This window comes from Entelurus aequoreus, linkage group LG14 (assembly GCF_033978785.1).
Source record: "Entelurus aequoreus isolate RoL-2023_Sb linkage group LG14, RoL_Eaeq_v1.1, whole genome shotgun sequence".
In the NCBI taxonomy this organism is placed as follows: domain Eukaryota; kingdom Metazoa; phylum Chordata; class Actinopteri; order Syngnathiformes; family Syngnathidae; genus Entelurus; species Entelurus aequoreus.
Genome location: NC_084744.1, coordinates 33241197 through 33264066, shown reverse-complemented (window position 1 = coordinate 33264066; position 22870 = coordinate 33241197). Strand labels below are relative to the sequence as shown.

At 43.5% G+C, this 22870-nt stretch overlaps 1 protein-coding gene across 3 annotated transcripts in view; it reads left to right on the top strand.

The window, feature by feature from the left end:
• The window catches only part of LOC133664775 (E3 ubiquitin-protein ligase TRIM47-like), a 121838-nt gene that overhangs the window by 75079 nt on the left and 23889 nt on the right, over positions 1-22870 (top strand). The window contains exons 1-5 of one of the 3 annotated variants that reach the window (XM_062069677.1): positions 14527-14612; positions 16460-17068; positions 20119-20214; positions 20287-20520; positions 20873-21011. In XM_062069677.1, coding sequence (XP_061925661.1) covers positions 16508-17068; positions 20119-20214; positions 20287-20520; positions 20873-21011 — 1030 coding nt within the window. In that variant the 5' untranslated portion in view covers positions 14527-14612; positions 16460-16507. Of the gene's footprint in view, positions 1-14526; positions 14613-16459; positions 17069-20118; positions 20215-20286; positions 20521-20872; positions 21012-22870 lie in introns of those variants that run through there. The other 2 variants (XM_062069678.1, XM_062069676.1) reach the window with 2 other exon arrangements.

Here is a 22870-nt window from a genome sequence, read left to right as displayed (position 1 = left end):
TCGATCGCTGGAATGCAGGTGAGCACGGGTGTTGATGAGCAGATGAGGGCTGGCTGGCGTAGGTGGAGCGCTAATGTTTTTAGCATAGCTCTGTGAGGCCCCGTTGCTAAGTTAGCTTCAATGGCGTCGTTAGCAACAGCATTCGCCAAGCTGGGAATTATTAACCGTGTAGTTACATGTCCATGGTGTAATAGTATTGTTGATCTTCTGTCTATCCTTCCAGTCAGGGATTTATTTATTTTGTTTCTATCTGCATTTGAGCCCGATGCTATCACGTTAGCTCAGTAGCTAAAGAGCTTCGCCGATGTATTGTTGTGGAGATAAAAGTCCCTGTGAATGTTCATTTCACGTTCTCGACTCTCATTTTCAAGAGGATATAGTATCTGAGGTGGTTTAAAATACAAATCCGTGATCCACAATAGAAAAAGGAGAAAGTGTGGAATCCAATGAACCCTTGTACCTAAGTTACGGTCAGAGCGAAAAAAGATACGTCCTGCACTGCACTGTAGTCCTTCACTCTCACTTTCCTCATCCACTAATCTTTCATCCTCGCTCAAATTAATGGGGTAATCGTAGCTTTCTCGGTCCGAATCTCTCTCGCTGCATCGTAAACAATGGGGAAATGTGAGCAGCCCTATCTCTTGTGACGTCACTCTACTTCCGGTATAGGCAAGGCTTTTTTTTATCAGCGACCAAAAGTTGCGACCTTTATCGTCGTTGTTCTCTACTAAATCCTTTCAGCAAAAATATGGCAATATCGCAAAATTATCAAGTATGACCCATAGAATGGATCTGTTATCCTCGTTTAAATAAAAAAAAATCATTTCAGTAGGCCTTTAAATAGAACTGATTGCTAACAGAAAGCATGTGCGTGGAATCAGTGCTCAGAGAAATGTGTGAAGCGGTCACGGAAAAACACCAACACAACAGGAAGTGCCACCAAAAGAAGAGCGCAAGACAGGAAACAACCCCAAACACAGGAGAACGCCAACAAAAAGGCACGGACTGGGGTGACCAGCCGTGACAGAATGCCACCCACCCCCAACAAAACGGATACCAAATGTTCTACAAAACAAGAAAAAAATAGGTTCAAAGTCACTGGAGGGCGGAGGGAGGACTAGGTGGTGGGTCGACTGGCCATATGTCCTCGCAAGCGGCGGGGAAGAGTCAGATGACCACCGCCGCAGCTGACAAGGCGAGAGAGGCGGGCGACCACGGAACGGCCACACTCTTTGCCTGATGGCGGTCGCGGAGGTGACGACGAGCCTGCTAGAGACGATGTTGGCAGCGGCGTCGTGGAAGGACCCGCTGGAGACTAAGATGGCGGCGGCGTCGTGGAAGAACCTGCTGGAGACGAAGATGGCGGCGGAGTTGTGGAACGACCCGCTAAAGACGAAGACGGTGGCTGCACCGTCGGCGTCTGCAGAGCAGAAGCAGCATATGGGGACCTCTTGGTGTTGTTGCTCCTCGCCACCTTCCGATGCCCAAAAGGAGAAGATGTTAGCGACTCCTGACAAAGCATCTAGTCCAAACACAGACAGACAAACCACGTCACAGTGGCAAAGATGTGACACAATGTTTTTGTTTGCACTTACCTGGTAAATAATGAAGGACATTGTCTCTACGGTCAGTTCCAGAACAAATGTTAGTTCTTGTGGTCGAATAATCCACAATGAGGTTCTGAACTGAGCTGGTCAGCTCAGAATCTTCAACATCTTTTTCCGACTGTACTACCAATAAACCTACTGAGCCCGATGGATTGCTAGCTCTTCTGATGAAAAGCTGCGCAAAGTAACTGATACCATGTACTCCAGCGGTCATTAAATCTTCAGACCCCCACACTGTCCCAGCAGCTCTGTGGAAGAGGTCAATAACAACACTTTTGCCCCAAAAGCCTCGTTCTAAAGACAACAATGAATTTCGCCCTGTAGCTCTGACCTTGATTATTGTGAAATGTTTTGAAACATTTGTTGTGATCGCGAAATGGACAATCATAGCTTCGGAGCTAACGTGATAGCCTCGTGCTTAACTGCAGATCGAAACAGAAGAAACATGCCCCTGACTGGAAGGATAGACCGAAGATCAACAATACTACTATTACTTCTACTCTCAGGAGACACTGAACTCAACCCTGGACCTGTAACCAGGTCACTTGACTGACTACACTAGAGCAAGCCCGGTCACAGACTATTACAGAGTCTGTTAGTCCGGGTGAGGTGTCAGTTAAGCTAGAACTAGCCAGCGCCAGGCTGGATAATCCATGTACGCATAGCAATTCTCTTAGAATAATACACAATTCACATAATGTTTTTTCTGTTGTGTCTGTGTCAGAGGTGGACATGCATTCTACTGAGGTGGCAAATTATGATATGTCCAGTCTATTGCAGCACCAAGCAAACAATCGGAAAATACCCGTTATATCAATTCCTAGATATGGTCGAAACTATTTAAAGTGCACTACGCATAATAAAAGCAACATTGTTAATATTGCTATTACGGATAATCTTAACAAAAACTCGTCAAAACAGCCCAATACCTATAATATGGGCTTTTTAAACATAAGATCATTGTCTCCCAAGGAATTATTAGTTAATGAGGTCATTAGAGACAACAATCTTAACGTCATTGGTCTTAGCGAAACCTGGCTCAAACCGGACAAATTTTTTGCGCTAAATGAGGCATCTCCTCCTAACTATACGAATGCGCATGTTGCCCGTCCTCTTAAAAGGGGAGGGGGTGTCGCACTAATATAAAATGACAATTTTAACCTTACCCCTAACCTAAACAATAAATATAAATCGTTTGAGGTGCTTACTATGAGGTCTGTCACACCGCTACCTCTCGACCTGGCTGTTATCTACCGCCCCCCCGGGCCCTATTCGGACTTTATCAGTGACTTCTCAGAGTTCGTTGCTGATATAGTCACGCACGCCGACAATATAATCATAATGGGGGACTGATGCGTCATCTATGTTGCTGCTTCTTGATCTTAGCGCCGCTTTCGATACGTCGATCATAATATTTTATTAGAGCGTATCAAAACATGTGTTGGTATGTCAGACTGAGCATTGTCGTGGTTTAACTCTTATCTTACTGACAGGATGCAGTGCGTCTCCCATAACAATGTGACCTCGGACTATGTCAAGGTAACGTGCGGAGTCCCCCAGGGTTCGGTTCTTGGCCCTGCACTCTTTAGTATTTACATGCTGCCGCTAGGTGACATCATACGCAAATACGGTGTTAGCTTTCACTGTTATGCTGATGACACTCAACTCTACATGCCCCTAAAGCTGACCAACACGCCGGATTGTAGTCAGCTGGAGGCGTGTCTTAATGAAATTAAACAATGGATGTCCGCTAACTTTTTGCAACTCAACGCTAAGAAAACGGAAATGCTGATTATCGCTCCTGCTAGACACGACATCTATTTAATAATACCACCTTAACATTTGACAACCAAACAATTACACAAGGCGACTCTGTAAAGAATTTGGGTATTATCTTCGACCCAACTCTCTCGTTTGAGTCACACATTAAGAGTGTTACTAAAACAACTCTCTCGTTTGAGTCACACATTAAGAGTGTTACTAAAACGGCCTTCTTTCATCTCCGTAATATCGCTAAAATTCGGTCCATCTTGTCCACTAGCGACGCTGAGATCATTATTCATGCGTTCGTTATGTCTCGTCTCGATTACTGTAACATATTATTTTTGGGTCTCCCTATGTCTAGCATTAAAAGATTACAGTTGGTACAAAATGCGGCTGCTAGACTTTTGACAAAAACAAGAAAGTTTGATCATATTACGCCTATACTGGCTCACTTGCACTGGCTTCCTGTGCACCTAAGATGCGACTTTAAGGTTTTACTACTTACGTATAAAATACTACACGGTTTAGCTCCAGCCTATCTCGCCGATTGTATTGTACTATATGTCCTGACAAGAAATCTGCGTTCAAAGAACTCCGGTTTATTAGTGATTCCCAGAGCCAAAAAAAAGTCTGCGGGCTATAGAGCGTTTTCTGTTCGGGCTCCAGTACTATGGAATGCCCTCCCGGTAAAAGTTAGAGATGCTACCTCAGTAGAAGCATTTAAGTCCCATCTTAAAACTCATTTGTATACTCTAGCCTTTAAATAGACCCCCTTTTTAGACCAGTTGATCTGACGTTTCTTTTCTTCTCTCCTCTGCTCCCCTCTTCCTTGGAGGGGGGGTTGCACAGGTCCGGTGGCCATGGATGAAGTGCTTGCTGTCCAGAGTCGGGACCCCGGGTGGACCGCTAGCCTGTGCATAGGTTGGGGACATCTCTGAGCTGCTGACCCGTCTCCGCTCGGGACGGTTTCCTGCTGGCCCCACTATGGACTGGACTCTCGCTGATGTGTTGGATCCACTGTGGACTGGACTTTCACAATATTATGTCAGACCCACTCGACATCCATTGCTTTCGGTCTCCCCTAGAGGGGGGGAGGGGGGGGTTACCCACATATGCGGTCCTCTCCAAGGTTTCTCATAGTCATTCACATCGACGTCCCACTGGGGTGAGCTTTTCCTTGCCCGTATGTGGGCTCTGTACCGAGGATGTCGTTGTGGCTTGTGCAGCCCTTTGAGACACTTGTGATTTAGGGCTATATAAATAAACATTGATTGACATTGATTGAACCACCCGGTTAATGTTGTCCCGGCTGGCGAAGCCTAGCAATGTGCTCCAGCGATCAGCGGCTCGACAGAGGACTGCACCCCGTTCATCGACACGGTCGGCGGCTCGGCAGCGGCGGTGGAGGACGACCCAGACATCGATGAAGACAGCGGTCCGGCGGCAAACAGCACGGCGGCGAACAACGTGGCGGCGGTCAAAGAGGTGACTGTCGACATCAACAGTGCGGAGGTCCTCCTGGCCTCTCCCAAGGCCCTGGGGGTCTTCACCGCGTCACCTGGACCCCCCAAGGCCTACACAGGATACAGGGGATTCTTTGTACAAGCCTGGTCTTTGTTCTCAACATTAATATCACCAAAACCCGCAAAACTTCTTCAACTACGCCCCTCCCCCATCACCTGGCCGTTGAACGATGTGCCTCTCTCCCCCTCCCCCAAGTCTCTCCACACAAACAGTGAATTGGACTGCAATACAACTCCATCTTCTGAACAGCACCTCTCCCCAGCGGACTCTGATGTTATTTTTGGTTCCAGTGGGCTACACATCATCCACCTTAATGTGAACAGTCTCTCTGGAACTAAACTCGACCAAATCAGAAAAATGTTTCACAACAATAATGTAAAAATCTTGTGTTTCTCTGAAACTAAATTACATCAAAGTGTTTCTGACTCAGAGATAGAGATAGAAAACTTCTCGGTTATCAGAAAGGACAGGAATAAACATGGTGGTGGTGTTTGTATGTATATTCACCAGGATATTAAATACATAACTCGCACCAATCTTAACCACAATGCCCTTGAATCTGTGTGGGCTGAAATCAAATTCACAAACGCTAAGCCGGTACTGATAGGGACTGTATACAGACCCCCTAATCTGAGTGATTTCTATGGTGCTCTCGAGGAGTGCTTAGCTGGTGCAGACAACGTGGAGAAAATTATAATTGGAGATCTGAACACAGATATTCAACGCAGAGGTGCGCCTGTCTTCAAATCTTACAGCCAGCTTTGTAATCTGCACGGCCTCTCCCAACTAAAAACACTACCCACAAGGGTGTGTGATTCCACCCAATCTGTAATGTTGTGAAAATGGGCACGGCCCCTTTAAGAGACTGAGTTCACGAGTCTCTCACGTGATCCCGGAAGTAAAAAGTTCACAACATTGAGAGCGGTAGCGATGCCGGTAAAGCGTACAGCGGAGTATGATTAATGTTTGAAAGTGTTCATTAAACACAGTTCTATAAAGCAAGAGTGGACATCACGTTTCTACATTGGCGACGAGGATACGGAGCACAAGCTGTGAAAGAACCCACTGATTTTGATCTGCCCCATTCACTGCACGGAGCGGTATCATGACACGCTACGAAGCTGATCGGCCGTAAGTGAAAACCATTGAATCAACCATACATGCTACTCCACTGCTAACCAGCACTACAGACAGAACGAAAGAGAGATTCAAATAAATACAATTAAATAAAAATAACAACGAACACAAGCTAGATGGCGGCATTAGCTGGGCTCCCGCAATTCCCACACTTCGATATCAGCACTGAACCCGCCTCCCTCTCCTCAAAATGGAAGAAATGGATGTTGCGTTTTGAAACGTTTCTCACTGCAGCAGCCATAACGGATGCAACACGTAAAAGGGCTATGCTACTGTATTATGCTGGGGAACCAGTGCAAGATATTTTTGAGACTTTTACTGAAAAAGGAGAGGCAAAGGACTATGATAAAGCAGTTGAGCTACTCACTGCATACTTTAGCCCAAGTCGTAATGTGGAGTTTGAAATCTACACGTTTAGACAAGCAAAACAAAACGAGGGAGAAACAATGGATGCATTCCATACCAGACTCAGGAAACTGGCCCAAAACTGTGAATTCAATGACGAAAACAAAAAAATAAAATAACAAATCATACTCAACTGCATGTCGTCACGGCTCAGGAGGAGAGCACTAAGAGACCCTAGGATGACTCTCAAAGACCTACTGGATCTTGCCAGGGCATTCGAAACATCTGAATTTCAAGCTTCTGGCATGGAAAACAAAAATAACACAGGAGAGATTGCAGCCATAGCTAGCACAAGCAACAAAAGATGGACAGGCTCACTGCCCCAAAGATCAAAGATGAACAGTGCACAACAACAACAACAACAATCAAAAACAACATGCAGGAATTGTGGGGGCACATTTCCTCACCAGGGAGGACAATCAGCATGCCCGGCAAAAGGCGTCTCGTGTAATGCATGTGGGAAACTCAATCATTATGCGCGCTGCTGTCTCTCACAACAGACAACCAAACAAACACACAGCATGTACAAAACAACAGCACGTAACTATAAACAAGTCAGATCACTTCAGACTGATGTAGACGGACTACCTCACACCTCTGTCAGCCATGTAGCTAAACAAGACTCAAGCACAGATGACGAGTACCTATTTGTCACAAGCACAGCTGGTGGCGCCCTACCACCAGTGCGGCAGCTTCTGATAGCTGGTGAAAACATGAACGTTCTAGTCGATTCAGGTGCTTCAGCCAACATCCTTGATGAGACAGCCTTCGGCACAATACAGTCAAATGTAAAGCTCGAACAAGCTAGAAAGAAAATATTTCCCTATGGTTCAAACACCCCACTTCCACTCAGAGGAAAAGTAAACACAACAGTCTTGGCAAATGGCAAAACTGTACAAGCAACTTTCTATGTGGCTGAAGGAGCTCATGGCTCCCTACTGGGACACACAACAGGAACTGAATTAGGCCTACTGCACGTAGTGTGTTGCACACAGACCAAGAAGCAGGACATGTCCAAGGCTCAAGAGCTACTCCTGCAATATCCAAATCTCACCACTGGCATAGGGAAACTAAAGAATTTCCAAGTCAAGCTACACATCGACGACAGCGTACGGCCTGTAGTCCAACCACATCGTCGCATTCCTTTCCACATGCGAAAGAAAGTAGAGCAGGAACTGCAACACCTAGAAGACCAGGGCATTATTGAGAAAGTTCATGGCCCAACGCCATGGGTGTCCCCCATCGTAGCGACTCCAAAACCCAAAAATCCTGAAAAAATCCGTCTCTGCATTGACATGCGCCTGCCCAACACAGCTGTCCAGAGAGAAAGGCACATATCACCAACAGTGGATGACATCATACACGATCTCAACGGTGCTACTATCTTCTCAAAGCTGGACCTCAACGCAGGATACCATCAACTGGAATTAGCACCCGAATCGAGATACATCACCACATTTTCGACACATGTAGGACTCAGGATATATACGAGGCTCATCTTTGGAATATCGTCGGCAGCAGAAGTTTTCCAGCACACAATTCAAAACGTGCTGCACGGAATACCAGGGGTCAGAAATTTCAGTGACGATATTATCATATTTGGGGCCACACCTGCAGATCATGATCGTTCCATGGAGGCAGTCTTCAAGAGACTCGCTGAGAACAACCTCACAATCAATGAGCAAAAGTGTGAGTTTAACAAACAGTCTTTGGAATTTTATGGCTATGTATTTTCAAAAGATGGTGTCTCACCTGACCCTAAGAAGATCCAGGCCATCACACACATGCCGCTGCCTCAGAATCAGAGTGAAGTCCGCAGTCTACTAGGAATGACCAACTACAGTGGTCGCTTCATTCCAGACTTCTCATCAATCACCCAGCCGATTCGTGAACTTACAAAGAAAGATGCGGCCTGGCACTGGACAGATAAACATACAAATGCCCTGACTCAGCTAAAAGACAGACTAATCAGCCACCCAGTCATGAGCTACTTCCATCCAGGAAGAAAGACAACAGTCATTGTGGATGCAAGCCCGGTTGGTCTCGGCGCCATCCTTGCACAGACAGACAAAACAAACAACAAAACGCACATTGTGGCCTACGCCAGCAGAGCCCTGACTCCAGTGGAACAAAGGTACTCCCAGACTGAGCGGGAAGCACTTGCAATTGTCTGGAGTTGCGAACACTTCCACCTGTACCTATATGGATCGGATTTTGTCATGGTCACAGACCACAAACCACTGGAACTGATTTTCAACAATCCGAAGTCCAAACCCCCAGCACGCATAGAAAGATGGGCTCTCAGACTCCAACCCTACAAGTTCAAAGTAGTCCACAAAGCGGGGAAATCCAATCCAGCAGACTATATGTCATGCCACCCGCAAACTCTCTACAAGTGTATGACAACTGATGACATTGACACTGAGATCCATGTCAGGTTCATCGCAGAACATGCAATCCCCAAAGCAATGACTCTCCAAGAAGTGCAACGAGAGACAGTCAAGGATCCAGTGCTGCTACACCTGAAAAAAGTGATTCACTCTGGCGACTGGACCCAGCTGTATGACGGCCCCTCGGAATTTGATCGCTCAATGTTAAAAGCCTTTCACAATGTCAGGGAAGAGCTCACAGTCCTGGATGACGGCAGCCTCATCCTTAGAGGCAACAGACTGGTACTGCCACAAACGCTACAAACTAGAGCTCTAGCTCTCGCTCATGAAGGACATCAAGGAGTAGTTAAGACCAAGCAGCTACTCCGAGAAAAGGTCTGGTTCCCTGGAATAGACAAGCAAGCAGAAGAACTAGTGTCGCAGTGCATCCCATGTCAGTCATCAGTACCGAGAACGGAACACCAGCCACTACAAATGTCTGAACTCCCAACTGGACCCTGGAAAAATGTCTCCGTGGACTTTTGCGGTCCCCTACCCTCCGGTGATTACCTGTTTGTTATGCTGGACGAATACTCAAGATTCCCCTTTGTCGAGATCACATCCTCAACCTCAGCACACACAATAATCCCTGTCATGGATAAAATATTTTCCTTGGTGGGCACGCCAGAAGTCGTCAAGAGTGACAACGGACCCCCATTCTCAGGCAATATATTCTGTGATTTTGCTCACTACCTCGGTTTCCACCACAGGAAAATCACACCACACTGGCCACAGGCCAATGCAGTAGTTGAAAGATTCAACAGACCTTTAATCAAGGCTGTGCACACTGCCATGGTCGAAGGTAAGCCATGGAAGCAAGAATTGTACAAGTTCCTTCGCAACTATCGCGCCACTCCTCACCACACCACCAACCGGTCTCCAGCAGAATTATTCTTTGGTCGACCCATGTCAATAAAACTGCCCTCCATCTCCCACCCCACCGACGACAACGACCTCAGGCAAACTGATGCACTAAGGAAGACGCAAATGAAACTATATGCTGATGAAAGGAGGAATGCCGTGCACTCACAGTTGAAACAGGGTGATGTTGTCCTGATACGTCAGAGGAGAACCAGGAAAATGGTCACACCATTCAACCCCAAGCCATACAAGGTCATCTCAGTGAAAGGAACAATGGTCACCGCAAAAAGACAGGGACATGAAGTCACCAGGCACAGGTCCCTGTATAAGCTTCTCAAACACTAACCATTTGTCCCACTGAATTGTGACAGTGACAGCAGTGATGATGATGATGATGATGATGAAGACAGTACCGGTGATCAGATTCATGACCGGGATCAACAACGACAACAACAAGGTCCGGATCAAGACCAGAGGAGATACCCTGTCAGAGCCGACAGACGACTCCCAAGGAGACTCTTGGACTGAATTAACCTTTGAACTTCTATTTGCTCCTGTATACTAATGTCAGGAGGCATTTATTATCCAGTTAAAATATTTGTATTGTATTGTCATTGTGAAAGTTTGAACTGGCAAAATCTTTAGTTTGACTTAAAGGCCTACTGAAACCCACTACTACCAACCACGTAGTCTGATAGTTTATATATCAATGATGAAATCTTAACATTGCAACACATGCCAATACGGCCGGGTTTACTTATAAAGTGCAATTTTAAAATTCCCGCCACACTTCCGGTTGAAAAACTCCTTTGGATATGATTTATGCGCGTGACGTCACAAAAGCAACGGAAGTGGTTGGACCCCATCGGACCCGATAGAAAAGCCTCTTGTTTTCTTCGACAAAATTCCACAGTATTCTGGACATCTGTGTTGGTGAATCTTTTGCAATTTGTTTAATGAACAATGGAGACTACAAAGAAATACTTTGTAGGTGGGATCGATCGGTGTCTTAGCGGCTAAGTACAATACTGTAATATCTGTGATATTTGCATTAGTGTACTGTCTTTAAGGGTTTGGAGAACGCGCATGCGCGAGTGAGTTGGCGGAGAACTTGTGTGTGTGAGCGTGAGTTTTGGCTAACAGTAGCTCGTGTATGTGTGTGCGTTACTTTTTGAACTACAACCAGTTACCGCTTTTTAATAAAGCGATTGAGCAGCGCTTCCTCGTCTGTGTGACTCCTTCTCCACTGCGGGGCATTACAATACTTACAGCAACACAACAAGGACTACTTACTACGCCTAGCCGATGCTTGCCACCAAACCCACAGATGAAGTCCTTCGTCGTGCCGTTGATCGCTGGAATGCAGGTGAGCACGGCTGTTGATGGGTTTCTATCTTCATTTCAGAACGATGCTACGCGCTAGCTCAGTAGCTAAGTGTGTCACCGATGTATTGTCTTGGAGATAAGTCACTTTAAATGTCCATTTCGCGTGCTCGACTCTCATTTTCAAGAGGATATAGTATCCGAGGTGGTTTAAAATACAAATCCGTGATTCACAATAGAAAAAGGAGAGAGTACGTAGTTCTGTGAGGTCTGGTTGCTAAGATAGCTTCAATGGCGTCGTTAGCACAGCATTGTTAACCTTCGCCAGCCTGGAAATCATTAACCGTGTATTTACATGTCCACGGTTTAATAGTATTGTTGATTTTCTATCTATCCTTCCAGTCAGAGGTTTATTTATTTTGTTTATATCTTCATTTGAGAACGATGCTATCGCGCTAGCTCAGTAGCTAAGTGTGTCACCGATGTATTGTCTTGGAGATAAAAGTCACTTTAAATGTCCATTTCACGTGCTCGACTCTCATTTTCAAGAGGATATAGTATCCGAGGTGGTTTAAAATACAAATCCGTGATTCACAATAGAAAAAGGAGCGAGTACATAGTTCTGTGAGGTCTGGTTGCTAAGTTAGCTTCAATGGCGTCGTTAGCACAGCATTGTTAACCTTCGCCAGCCTGGAAAGCATTAACCGTGTATTTACATGTCTACGGTTTAATAGTATTGTTGATTTTCTATCTATCCTTCCAGTCAGAGGTTTATTTATTTTGTTTCTATCTTAATTTGAGAACGATGCTATCGCGCTAGCTCAGTAGCTAAGTGTGTCACCGATGTATTGTCGTGGAGATAAAAGGCACTGAATGTCCATTTCGCGTTCTCGACTCTCATTTTCAAGAGGATATAGTATCCGAGGTGGTTTAAAATACAAATCCGTGATCCACAATATAAAAAGGAGAGTGTGGAATCCAATGAGCCAGCTTGTACCTAAGTTACGGTCAGAGCGAAAAAATATACGTCCATCACTGCCTCTCAAGTCCTTCACTGTAACGTTCCTCATCTACGAATCTTTCATCCTCGCTCAAATTAATGGGGTAATCATCACTTTCTCGGTCCGAATCTCTCTCGCTCCATTGTAAACAATGGGGAATTGTGAGGAATACTAGCTCCTGTGACGTCACGCTACTTCCGGTACAGGCAAGGCTTTTTTTTGCTTTTTTTTTATCAGCGAGCAAAAGTTGCGAACTTTATCGTCGATTTTCTCTACTAAATCCTTTCAGCAAAAATATGGCAATATCGCGAAATGATCAAGTATGACACATACAATGGATCTGCTATTCCCATTTAAATAAAAAAAAATAATTTCAGTAGGCCTTTAAGTTAAGTGTCACCATACAGTTCTTTTTTTTCAACAGAAACAAGGACATTTACTTTGAAAGAAAAGGAGGGATGTAATGTTGTGAAAATGGGCACGGCCCCTTTAAGAGACTGAGTTCACGAGTCTCTCACGTGATCCCGGAAGTAAAAGGTTCACAACATTGAGAGCGGTAGCGATGCCGGTAAAGCGTACAGCGGAGTATGATTAATGTTTGAAAGTGTTCATTAAACACAGTTCTATAAAGCAAGAGTGGACATCACGTTTCTACACAATCAACCATAGATCTCATTCTCTCATCAGACCGGCATAACATAAAAAATAGTGGGGTCATGATCTGTGGTCTTAGTGACCACTATCTAACCTTCTGCACCCGCAAAATAACTAAACCCAAAGCCAATGGCCACATAACAGCTCAATCCAGATACGTTAAAACATACTCCAGTGATAATTCCAACCTTAAATTAGATGAGTGGGACTGGTCCCCTGTGCTCGCGAGCAACCTGGTCGAATATGCCTGGGATCGCTTCAAAACAGCATTCCTAGCGATACTAAATGATATGGCTCCCGTTAGAACAGTCAGGATCAAAGCCCGCTCTGAACCATGGATGAATCCGGACCTATTAGCTGTGATAAAAGACAGAGACAGAAAATACTCCGAATACCAAAAGGGAAAAACTGAAGTAGATAAACAACCCAATAATAACCTCAAATCACTCCTTTCCACACTCAAAAAGCAATGCAATAAATTAAGAAATAAGACAACTAACCTGACTAAATCTTTATAAAAAATTACATTACCGACAAAATAGAGGAAAACACAAATAAGCCACGTGAACTCTGGAAAATCCTCAACAACCAGCTTCCTGAAACTTAAAACCAGACTCACCAACATCAACATCAAGGAGGGTGACTCCCTCATTACAGACAAAATGGAGGTAGCAAGCAGACTTAACACCTTCTTCACCAGCATAGCCACAACTCTAGTTAACAAGCTGTCCCACCACTCTGGTCGCTTTGGTGTAGAACACATTAAAGCCTTCTACAGAAAGCTAGGAGTATCCAACAACGTTTTCAAATTAGAAATGGTCTCAGCTGACGAGGTGATTAAAAATTTGAGCGCGCTCCACCCAAACAAGGCCACCGGCCTTGATAATATCCCCTCCAGATTCCTCAGGAACTGTGCCACCACCATTGCCCCAATCATCACGCACATAATAAACCTCTCAATTACTCAAGGCCAAGTACCAAAAGATTTCAAATAGCGAGAGTAACTCCCCTCTTTAAAAAAGGAATCAAATTAGAACCTGGCAACTACCGACCTGTTTCTATTCACACACACACACACACCGATTGATAGCCGATGGCGGTGGTTGCCAGCTGCTTATCCATCCCAACTTTCCTCACAGAGTTGGAAACATTAATTCCAAACGTCTGTCCGACGCCCAAAATTTACAGCATGCCTGTGCTTGTTCCAGACTTTCTTTAACTTGTTTGCAGAACTAAACTGACATGAACTTTTGTGATGTCACTATTGACAGGTGGAGGAAGTCAGGTGCTCAGTCTCTGTCCACTCGTGGCGAGGCATTGTATTACATAATTTTCACCCACCGATGGTTTCTGCCTGGACGTGACTCACTCCTCCAAGAGACATTTATTCTTTCAACCCAGTGTCAAGACAAAAGCTAAATGTTCCTGTAGGGACACACTCTCAGTCAGCCAGTGATAAATTGACAAACAGGTTTGACTTGAGTCTTTGTGTGTGAATCAAGGAGGTAAATGTCTATTTTTGTGTAGTTAATTTAATCCATGGAGCGGTTCCCCAAACAGTTTGTTGAATATCCAACTTGAAACTAACTCACTTTGGTCCACTTCCTGTATAAATAAAGTGTAACTTCTGGCTTTAATTGTTTCTGTTTCTTTTGCCAAGGATCGATGCACTACAGTAATCACAATTGTTTTTCAAGCCTGCATCAAAACGAAACAGAAACTTTACTCTAGGAACAAACAGGTCTGACTTGAAAGTCCATGTTGTTGTTAAGGAGGCGAACATCTATCTGCGTGCCGTTGCTCTTAAACTTCCAATCCTGGGGACGCTTCGCCAAACAGTCGGTGTGGTTGGAGTCCAATCTGTTGAATATCCAACTTGACTTTAACTTCACTTCGGTCCACAAAGCGTAAGATCTTGCTTGAATTTTTCCATTTATTTTGCTCTGGATCTATGTGATATGTTTTACGTACTGTATCTATTATCAATATTTCGATTTGCTATCTAAAAATGAACTTGTGCTGTAAAATTGTTTTGTTTTTGCTGTGACGGTTTTTGAATTAATGATGTCATCCAGCCCCCCCACCTTGTCACTATCTCCCCACACTTGTCAACTCAGGGCATTCAATCGAGGTTTCGCCGCTCATCCGAGTAGGTTTCATCAGTACGTACTCATAAATTTCGAATGGTCAGATCTAGTCCAGCGGCTGGTGCCAAAACCCCAAATATGTATACCCCAAAAACCAGGAGGGTGTGTCTGGGCAAGGATGGTTTCGGCAAAACAATACTTCAATGCTAACGAGGGGAATTTACACTTCAACGACTGTCGTTGGCTTTGACAATTAGGGTTGCACGTTTGCATTAAAACAGTTGTTTTTCTCACCACGATAGGGCGAAACCATCCTTGCACACCCTACTGGTTTTGGAGTATAAATATTTGGGGTTTTGGCACCAGCCGCTGGATTAAAACTGACCAATCTAAGTCTATGAGCATGAACTGATGAAGCCTACCGTATTTTCCGCACCATAAGGCGCCCCGTGTTATTAGCCGCACGTTTAATGAACGGAATATTTCAAAACTTTGTTTACCTATTAGCCGCCCCGTGCTATTAGCCGCACCTACGCTACGCTAAAGGGAATGTCAACAAAACAGTCAGATAGGTCAGTCAAACTTTAATAATATATTACAAACCAGCGTTCTAACAACTCTGTTCACTCCCAAAATGTAATGTAGAAATGTGCAATCACAAAAATAGTAACACTCAAAATAGTGCAGAGCAATAGCAACATCAATAACTCAACGTTGCTCATACGTTAGTGTCACACAACACACAAAATAAACATTTAAAGCTCACTTTCTGAAGTTATTACTCATCCACAAATCCCTCGAATTATTCTTCTTCGGTGTGCTTCACTTGTTTTTTGACACCATCGATGATGTGGACGCGCATGCAGTCGTAGATCAACAGGAACGGCGCTGCGTGAAAAAAGTCACCCGGTGTCTTCGCGTAAACGTCTATCAACCACTCGCTCATCTTTTCTTCATCCATCCATCCCTTCGAGGTAGCTTTTATGATGACGCCGGCTGGAAAGTTCTCTTTTGGCAAGGTCTTCCTTTTGAATATCACCGTGGGTGGAAGTTTCTGGCCGTTAGCACGGCAAGCTAGAACCACAGTAGGACGACTTCTCATTCCCTGTGGTGCGAATATTCACCGTACGTGCTCCCGTTGTATCCACAGTGCGGTTCACATGAATATCAAAAGTCAGTGGAACCTTGTACACGTGTCTCTTAGTAGGAGACATTTTGTTGTCTTTACAGAAATACACAAATGAAATGAAACGTAATATCCGCGCGCTTCTTCTTCTACGGGGGCGGGTGCTCACCTTGGCGGTTGCTTACCGTAGAAGAAGAAGCGCTTCCTCTTTTACGGGGAAAAAAGATGGCGGCTGTTTACCGTAGTTGCGAGACCTAAACTTTATGAAAATAAATATGAATATTAATCCATATATAAGGCGCACCGGGTTATTAGCCGCACTGTCTGCTTTTGAGAAAAATTGTGGTTTTTAGGTGCGGCTTATGGTGCGGAAAATACGGTACTCAGATGAGGGGGGAAACGTCTTCCAAGTTGCCAAGTTTGGGGAGATCGTGTTTAGGTGAGGGGGCTGGATGACGTCACTAGTCATAAACTGTATTTTAAAATACAAATGCACCTTTAAAACCCGTAACGGTGTGACTATGATATTTGCAATGACAAGGGGTTCTGAAGAACTTCACACAGGTCCCCTCCTGCACCTCTTTGAAGGATGGCTCATGGCGGGGTGGACAAAGACCAGTTCAACTGTGCAGTGTGTCTGGATGTCCTGAAGGAGGCAGTGACCATTCCATGCGGCCACAGTTACTGCTTGGACTGCATCAGCAGATGCTGGGACGATGATAGCAACGTGAACTGCCCTCAATGTCGGCAGACTTTCAACCCGCGGCCGGTGCTTGGCCGAAGCATCTTACTGGATGACGTGGTGGGAAGATTTAAGGAAGCTTTGGCGGGTCAAACTCTGGCGGAGGAGGATGACGTGGAGTGCGACGTTTGCCCGGAGAGGAAGTACAAGGCGGTCAGGTCGTGTGTGGTGTGTTTGGCCTCGTTTTGCAACCTGCATATTCAACCGCACTACCAGTCAAATGAGCTTACGACGCACACGCTAATTACGGCCTGCAAGAGGGTCCAGGAGTGCGTCTGTGGTCAACACAACAGGCTGCTGGAGTTCTACTGCCGCACGGACAAGCAGTGCATCTGCCAGCTGTGTGTCATCGACCAACACAAAGGCCATGACGTCGTGATGTCGGAAGTGGAAAGACAAGAGCAACAGGTATGCTAATCATCATAATAATCAAAACATCTCCATTCACACGAGTTACCCGTCATCACAAAGAGCATGCACATCCTCCAGTTAACAATTTAAAAACTAAATGCCGAATAAAAACACACAATTTTGCATCATTTCAATAAGATTTAACAATGCTACATTATTATTTTTCTCTCTTTTTTCGCTCTGTTAATATTATCATTATTATTATGCAATCAATCAAATAAAGTTTATTTGTATAGCCCTTGATCACAGTGCGATGTTGACAGCCATACTCTTGCCGGCTCTCACCCTAAAGTTCTTTTATTTAAGTGACGTAAAAATGCTCGTGAAACGTAGCAATGTTGTCCAGTGATATATATATATATATATATATATATATATATATATATATATATATATATATATATATATATATATATATATATATATATATATATATATATATATATATATATCCCTTAAGGGTGGAGGGTACTGTCATGATCCGTTGCTTGGATCATGTTTTGTTTGGTTTTGTATTCCCTTCGTTCTTGATTTAGTTTGGTTTCAGCACCCTGGTTTGTTTCTTGGTTGCCATGGCTGCTGATTATTCTCACTTGCCTCTGATTAGTGGTCGGGACGCTCACCTGCTCCTGGTCACCAATCAGAGAGCTATTTATTCCTGCCTCTCACCACACTCTGCCTGGCTGGTTTGTTTGCTACGTTGGATTTCCTTATTTCTTGCGCCTGCTTTTGACTAGTCTTTGGTTAAAGGCCTACTGAAATGAATTTTTTTTATTCAAACGGGGATAGCAGATCTATTCTATGTGTCATACTTGATCATTTCGCGATATTGCCATATTTTTGCTGAAAGGATTTAGTATAGAACAACGACGATAAAGATTGCAACTTTTGGTATCTGATAAAAAAAAGGCTTGCACCTACCGGAAGTAGCGTGACGTAGTCAGTTGAACATATACGCAAAGTTCCCTATTGTTTACAATGATGGCCGCATGAAGTGAGAGAGATTCGGACCGAGAAAGCGACAATTTCCCCATTAATTTGAGCGAGGATGAAAGATTTGTGGATGAGTAAAGTGCAAGTGAAGGACTAGTGGGGAGTTGAAGCTATTCAGATAGGGAAGATGCTGTGAGAGCCGGGGGTGACCTGATATTCAGCTGGGAATGACTACAACAGTAAATAAACACAAGACATATATATACTCTATTAGCCACAACACAACCAGGCTTATATTTAATATGCCACAAATTAATCCTGCATAAAAACACCTGCGTGTTTGTTATGCTAGCTCCTAGCTCCTCTGCTAGCTCCTAGCTCCATAGAACACGCCAATACAATTCAAACACCTGATCAACACACACAATCACTCAGCCCAAAAGACCGTTTACCTAACCCAAGGTTCATAAAGCTTATATATTTTTAAAAAGTTACGTACGTGACGCGCACATACGGTCAAGTTATCGAATGTTTAGCAGCCAAGGCTGCATACTCACGGTACCTGATATTCAGCTGGGAATGACTACAACAGTAAATAAACACAAGACATATATATACTCTATTAGCCACAACACAACCAGGCTTATATTTAATATGCCACAAATTAATCCTGCATAATAACACCTGCGTGTTTGTTATGCTAGCTCCTAGCTCCTCTGCTAGCTCCTAGCTCCATAGAACACGCCAATACAATTCAAACACCTGATCAACACACACAATCACTCAGCCCAAAAGACTGTTCACCTAACCCAAGGTTCATAAAGCTTATATATTTTTAAAAAGTTACGTACGTGACGCGCACGTACGGTACGGTACGTGTTATGCTAGCTCCTAGCTCCTCTGCTAGCTCCTAGCTCCATAGAACACGCCAATACAATTCAAACACATGATCAACACACACAATCACTCAGCCCAAAAGACCGTTCACCTAACCCAAGGTTCATAAAGCTTATATATTTAAAAAAAGTTACGTACATACGCAAAAAAAAGCCAAAGCTGCATACTCACAGTAGCACGTCTGCGTCTTTGTCATCCAAATCAAAGTAATCCTGGTAAGAGTCTGTGTTGTCCCAGTTCTCTACAGGCGTCTGTGTATCCAAGTCAAAAGTCCTCCTGGTTAGAGTCTCTGTTATCCGAGTTCTTCCATCTTGACTGCATCTTTCGGGAATGTAAACAAAGAAGCGCCGGCTGTGTACTGTTGTGGCTGACTACGTTCGAAAAATACGTCCATTTCGCACCGACAACTTTCTTCTTTGCTTGCTCGGCTTCCTTCTCCATAATGCAATGAACATGATTGAAACAGATTCACGAACACAGATGTCCAGAATACTGTGGAATTATGAAATGAAAACAGAGCTTTTTCGTATTGGCTTCAATGTGGAAGGCATACCCGTGTTCGCCGGTTTACGTCACGCGCATACGTCATCCTCAGAGGCGTTTCGAACCGGAAGTTTAGCGGCAAATTTAAAATGTCACTTTATAAGTTAACCCGGCCGTATTGGCATGTGTTATAATGTTAAGATTTCATCATTGATGTATAAACTATCAGACTGCGTGGTCAGTAGTAGTGGGTTTCAGTAGGCCTTCAAGCCTATACCCTAGCTTCCCGTGCAATCGGCACACTTTTCTATTCTTGTTTTCTTGCCTGATTTACCACAATTAATAATTTATTCTTACCTGCACACTGCTTCCGGATGTCTGTTTGCATCTTGGGTAAACCACCTGCGCATAACCATGCGACCCCGGTGTAACAACATCAGAAATTACACCTAATATAAAAGGCCAATATAAATATTCATGATTTAATTGGTTGCTATATTTGGGGAGTATTTTAACACTCTTTAGATACTTTTGAAAAAGCAACTTGCGGTTTTTTTCAGGTCTTACAATGATGTCATCCAGCACCTGAATAGATTGCAGTTCTCTAGGAACACTTTTGTAGACCACTCGTACATAGGATGAGTTAAGGTGCTTTGATGAGGCAGGAAGACCACCCTGGTGTCATGAAGGGTTTCTTTTGGCTTGATGTGTGTTGAATGTTTCATTGTCTCCAGAATCAGCTTGGTAAGATGAAGCACGACTGTCAGGAGAACATCCAGCAGGCAGAGAAGATGGTTGAGAAGGTCAAAGAAAACGTCCCCTCTATCAAAGTAAGACCAAACAACCCTCGCACACTTTTTGGGTTAAATGCACACGTCACAAACGTCCCGGTTCTCTTGAAGGACTATGCTGGGCAGCTGACGAAGATGAGTGAGGAACTCATAAAAAACGTGACCATATCCTTGATGGAGAAGCACTTTCAGTTGTGTGAGAGGATCCACAACATGGAGGATCTGTATGTCAGTGAGGCCAAGCAGTCGCTGGAGAAGGCAGACATTGTGATCAAGGAGCAGCAGAGGATGTGCGTCGAGCTTGACAAGTTGGCAGAAACTGTGAACCACGTGGACTTTCTCCAGGTTAGGACTGAAACATGTAATAGTTGTCATATATCACATACAACAACGTAATAGTTGTCATATATCACATACAACAATGTAATAGATGTCATATATCACATACAACAATGTAATAGTTGTCATATATCACATACAACAATGTAATAGATGTCATATATCACATACAACAACGTAATAGATGTCATGTATCACATACAACAACGTAACATAAAAGAGTGAGACAAGTGTATATACAATTGACATTAAAGAGTATTTGAAGTAAGTGAGGCACACAAATGTTAGCAACATTAGCATAGCTATGTAAGCTAACATTACAGTCCATCACAATAATTTAATTATTCTCTGCCGGCAGAAACTTCCGTCCCTGAAAGCCTCGTCTATGTCCTCACCTCTGCCAGACTTCAGCTTGACCTTTGTCAAAGATATGTTGGTCTGCCGGGAGTCGATTTTGGAATACTACAAGCAAAGATTCAATGACATTTATGAAAAAGGTTTACTTGTGTCTTTTTATTTGATTTTACTTTGTAACATGGTAGCAACACAGCATCAATCACACAAATACATTTAATTAGACAACGACAAACAGAAACACCAAACTTTTTCACAAGTGACATTAAAATACAAAAACTTTTAATATATTTTGAAAAACCTTTTTTTTTAACTCTTTGGATTATTTTTGTTATATAAGTAACTCTAATAATAAAGGTAAATTCATCTTAATCAGGAACAGTGCTATTTATTCATTTGAAAGTCAGTAGACTTCAAATATGTATTTGATAAAATGATATGCCAAGTTTTGAGTTAGTAGTTTTACAGGAAGTTATGTTACTCATCATATTTTAGCAGTTAGTGACACAAGGAAGTATTCTAGAAGGAAAAGAAAGAGCAGTAGTGAAACATTTATCATGAATTATTACCAGGTTGTTGTTTTACATTTTAAGAAACAATGATAACTACTCTTCAGCTTTTGTCATGATATAGTAGATTACAATGTTTCACAATAAAGGTTCTGTTACTTGAAATTTAAACAGGCATTATACCAATACAAACCCCAAAAGCAGTGAAGTTGTCAGGTTGTGTAAATGGTAAATAAAAAGAGAATACAACAAATCCTTTTCAACTTATATTCAATTGAATAGACTGCAAAGACAAGATATTTCATGTTCACACTGAGAAACTTTGTTAGTTTTTACAAATATTAGCTCTTTTGGATTTTGATGCCTGCAATATGTTTAAAAAAAGCTGGTACTAGTGGCAAAAAAGAGTGAGAAAGTTGAGGAATACTCATCAACGACTTATTTGGAACATCCCACAGGTGAAAAGGCTAATTGGGAACAGGTGGGTGCCATGATTGGGTATAAAAGCAGCTTCCATGAAATGCTCAGTCATTCACAAAGAAGGACGGGGCGAGGGTCACCACTTTGTCAACAAATGCCTGAGCAAATTGTTTAAGAACAACATTTCTCAAGCAGCTATTGCAAGGAATTTAGGGATTTCACCATCTGCGCTCCGTAATATCATCAAACGGTTCAGAGAATCTGGAGAAATCACTGCACGTAAGCCATGATATTACGCACCTTGGATCCCTCAGGTGGTACTGCATCAACAAGCGACATCAGTGTGTAAAGGATATCACCACATGGGCTCAAGAACACTTCAGAAAACCACTGTCAGTAACTACAGTTGGTCGCTACATCTGTAAGTGCAAGTTAAAACTCTACTATGCAAAGCCAAAGCCATTTATCAACAACACCCAGAAACGCCGCCGGCTTCACTGGGCCCGAGCTCATCTAAAGTGGACTGATGCAAAGTGGAAAAGTGTTCTGTGGTCTGACGTGTCCACATTTGTAATTGTTTTTGGAAACTGTGGACGTTGTGTCCTCCGGACCAAAGAGGAAAAGAACCTAGGCACAAAGTGTAAAAGGCAGCATGTGTGATGGTATGGGGGTGTATTAGTGCCCAAGCCATGGGTAACTTACACATCTGTGAAGGCACCATTAATGCTGAAAGGTACATACAGGTTTTGGAGCAACATGTGTTGCCATCCAAGCAACGTTATCATGGACGCCCCTGCTTATTTCAGCAAGACAATGCCAAGCCACGTGTTACAACAGCGTGGCTTCGACTGTTGAACAACTTAAGCTGTACATCAAGCAAGAATGGGAAAGAATTCCACTTCAAAAATGTGTCTCCTCAGTTCCCAAACCTTTACTGAGTGTTGTTAAAAAGAAAGGCCATGTAACACACTGGTAAAAATGCCCCTCTGATAACTTTTTTGCAATGTGTTGCTGCCATTAATTTCTAAGTTCATGATTATTTGCAAAAAAAAAAAGAAGTTTCTCAGTGTGAA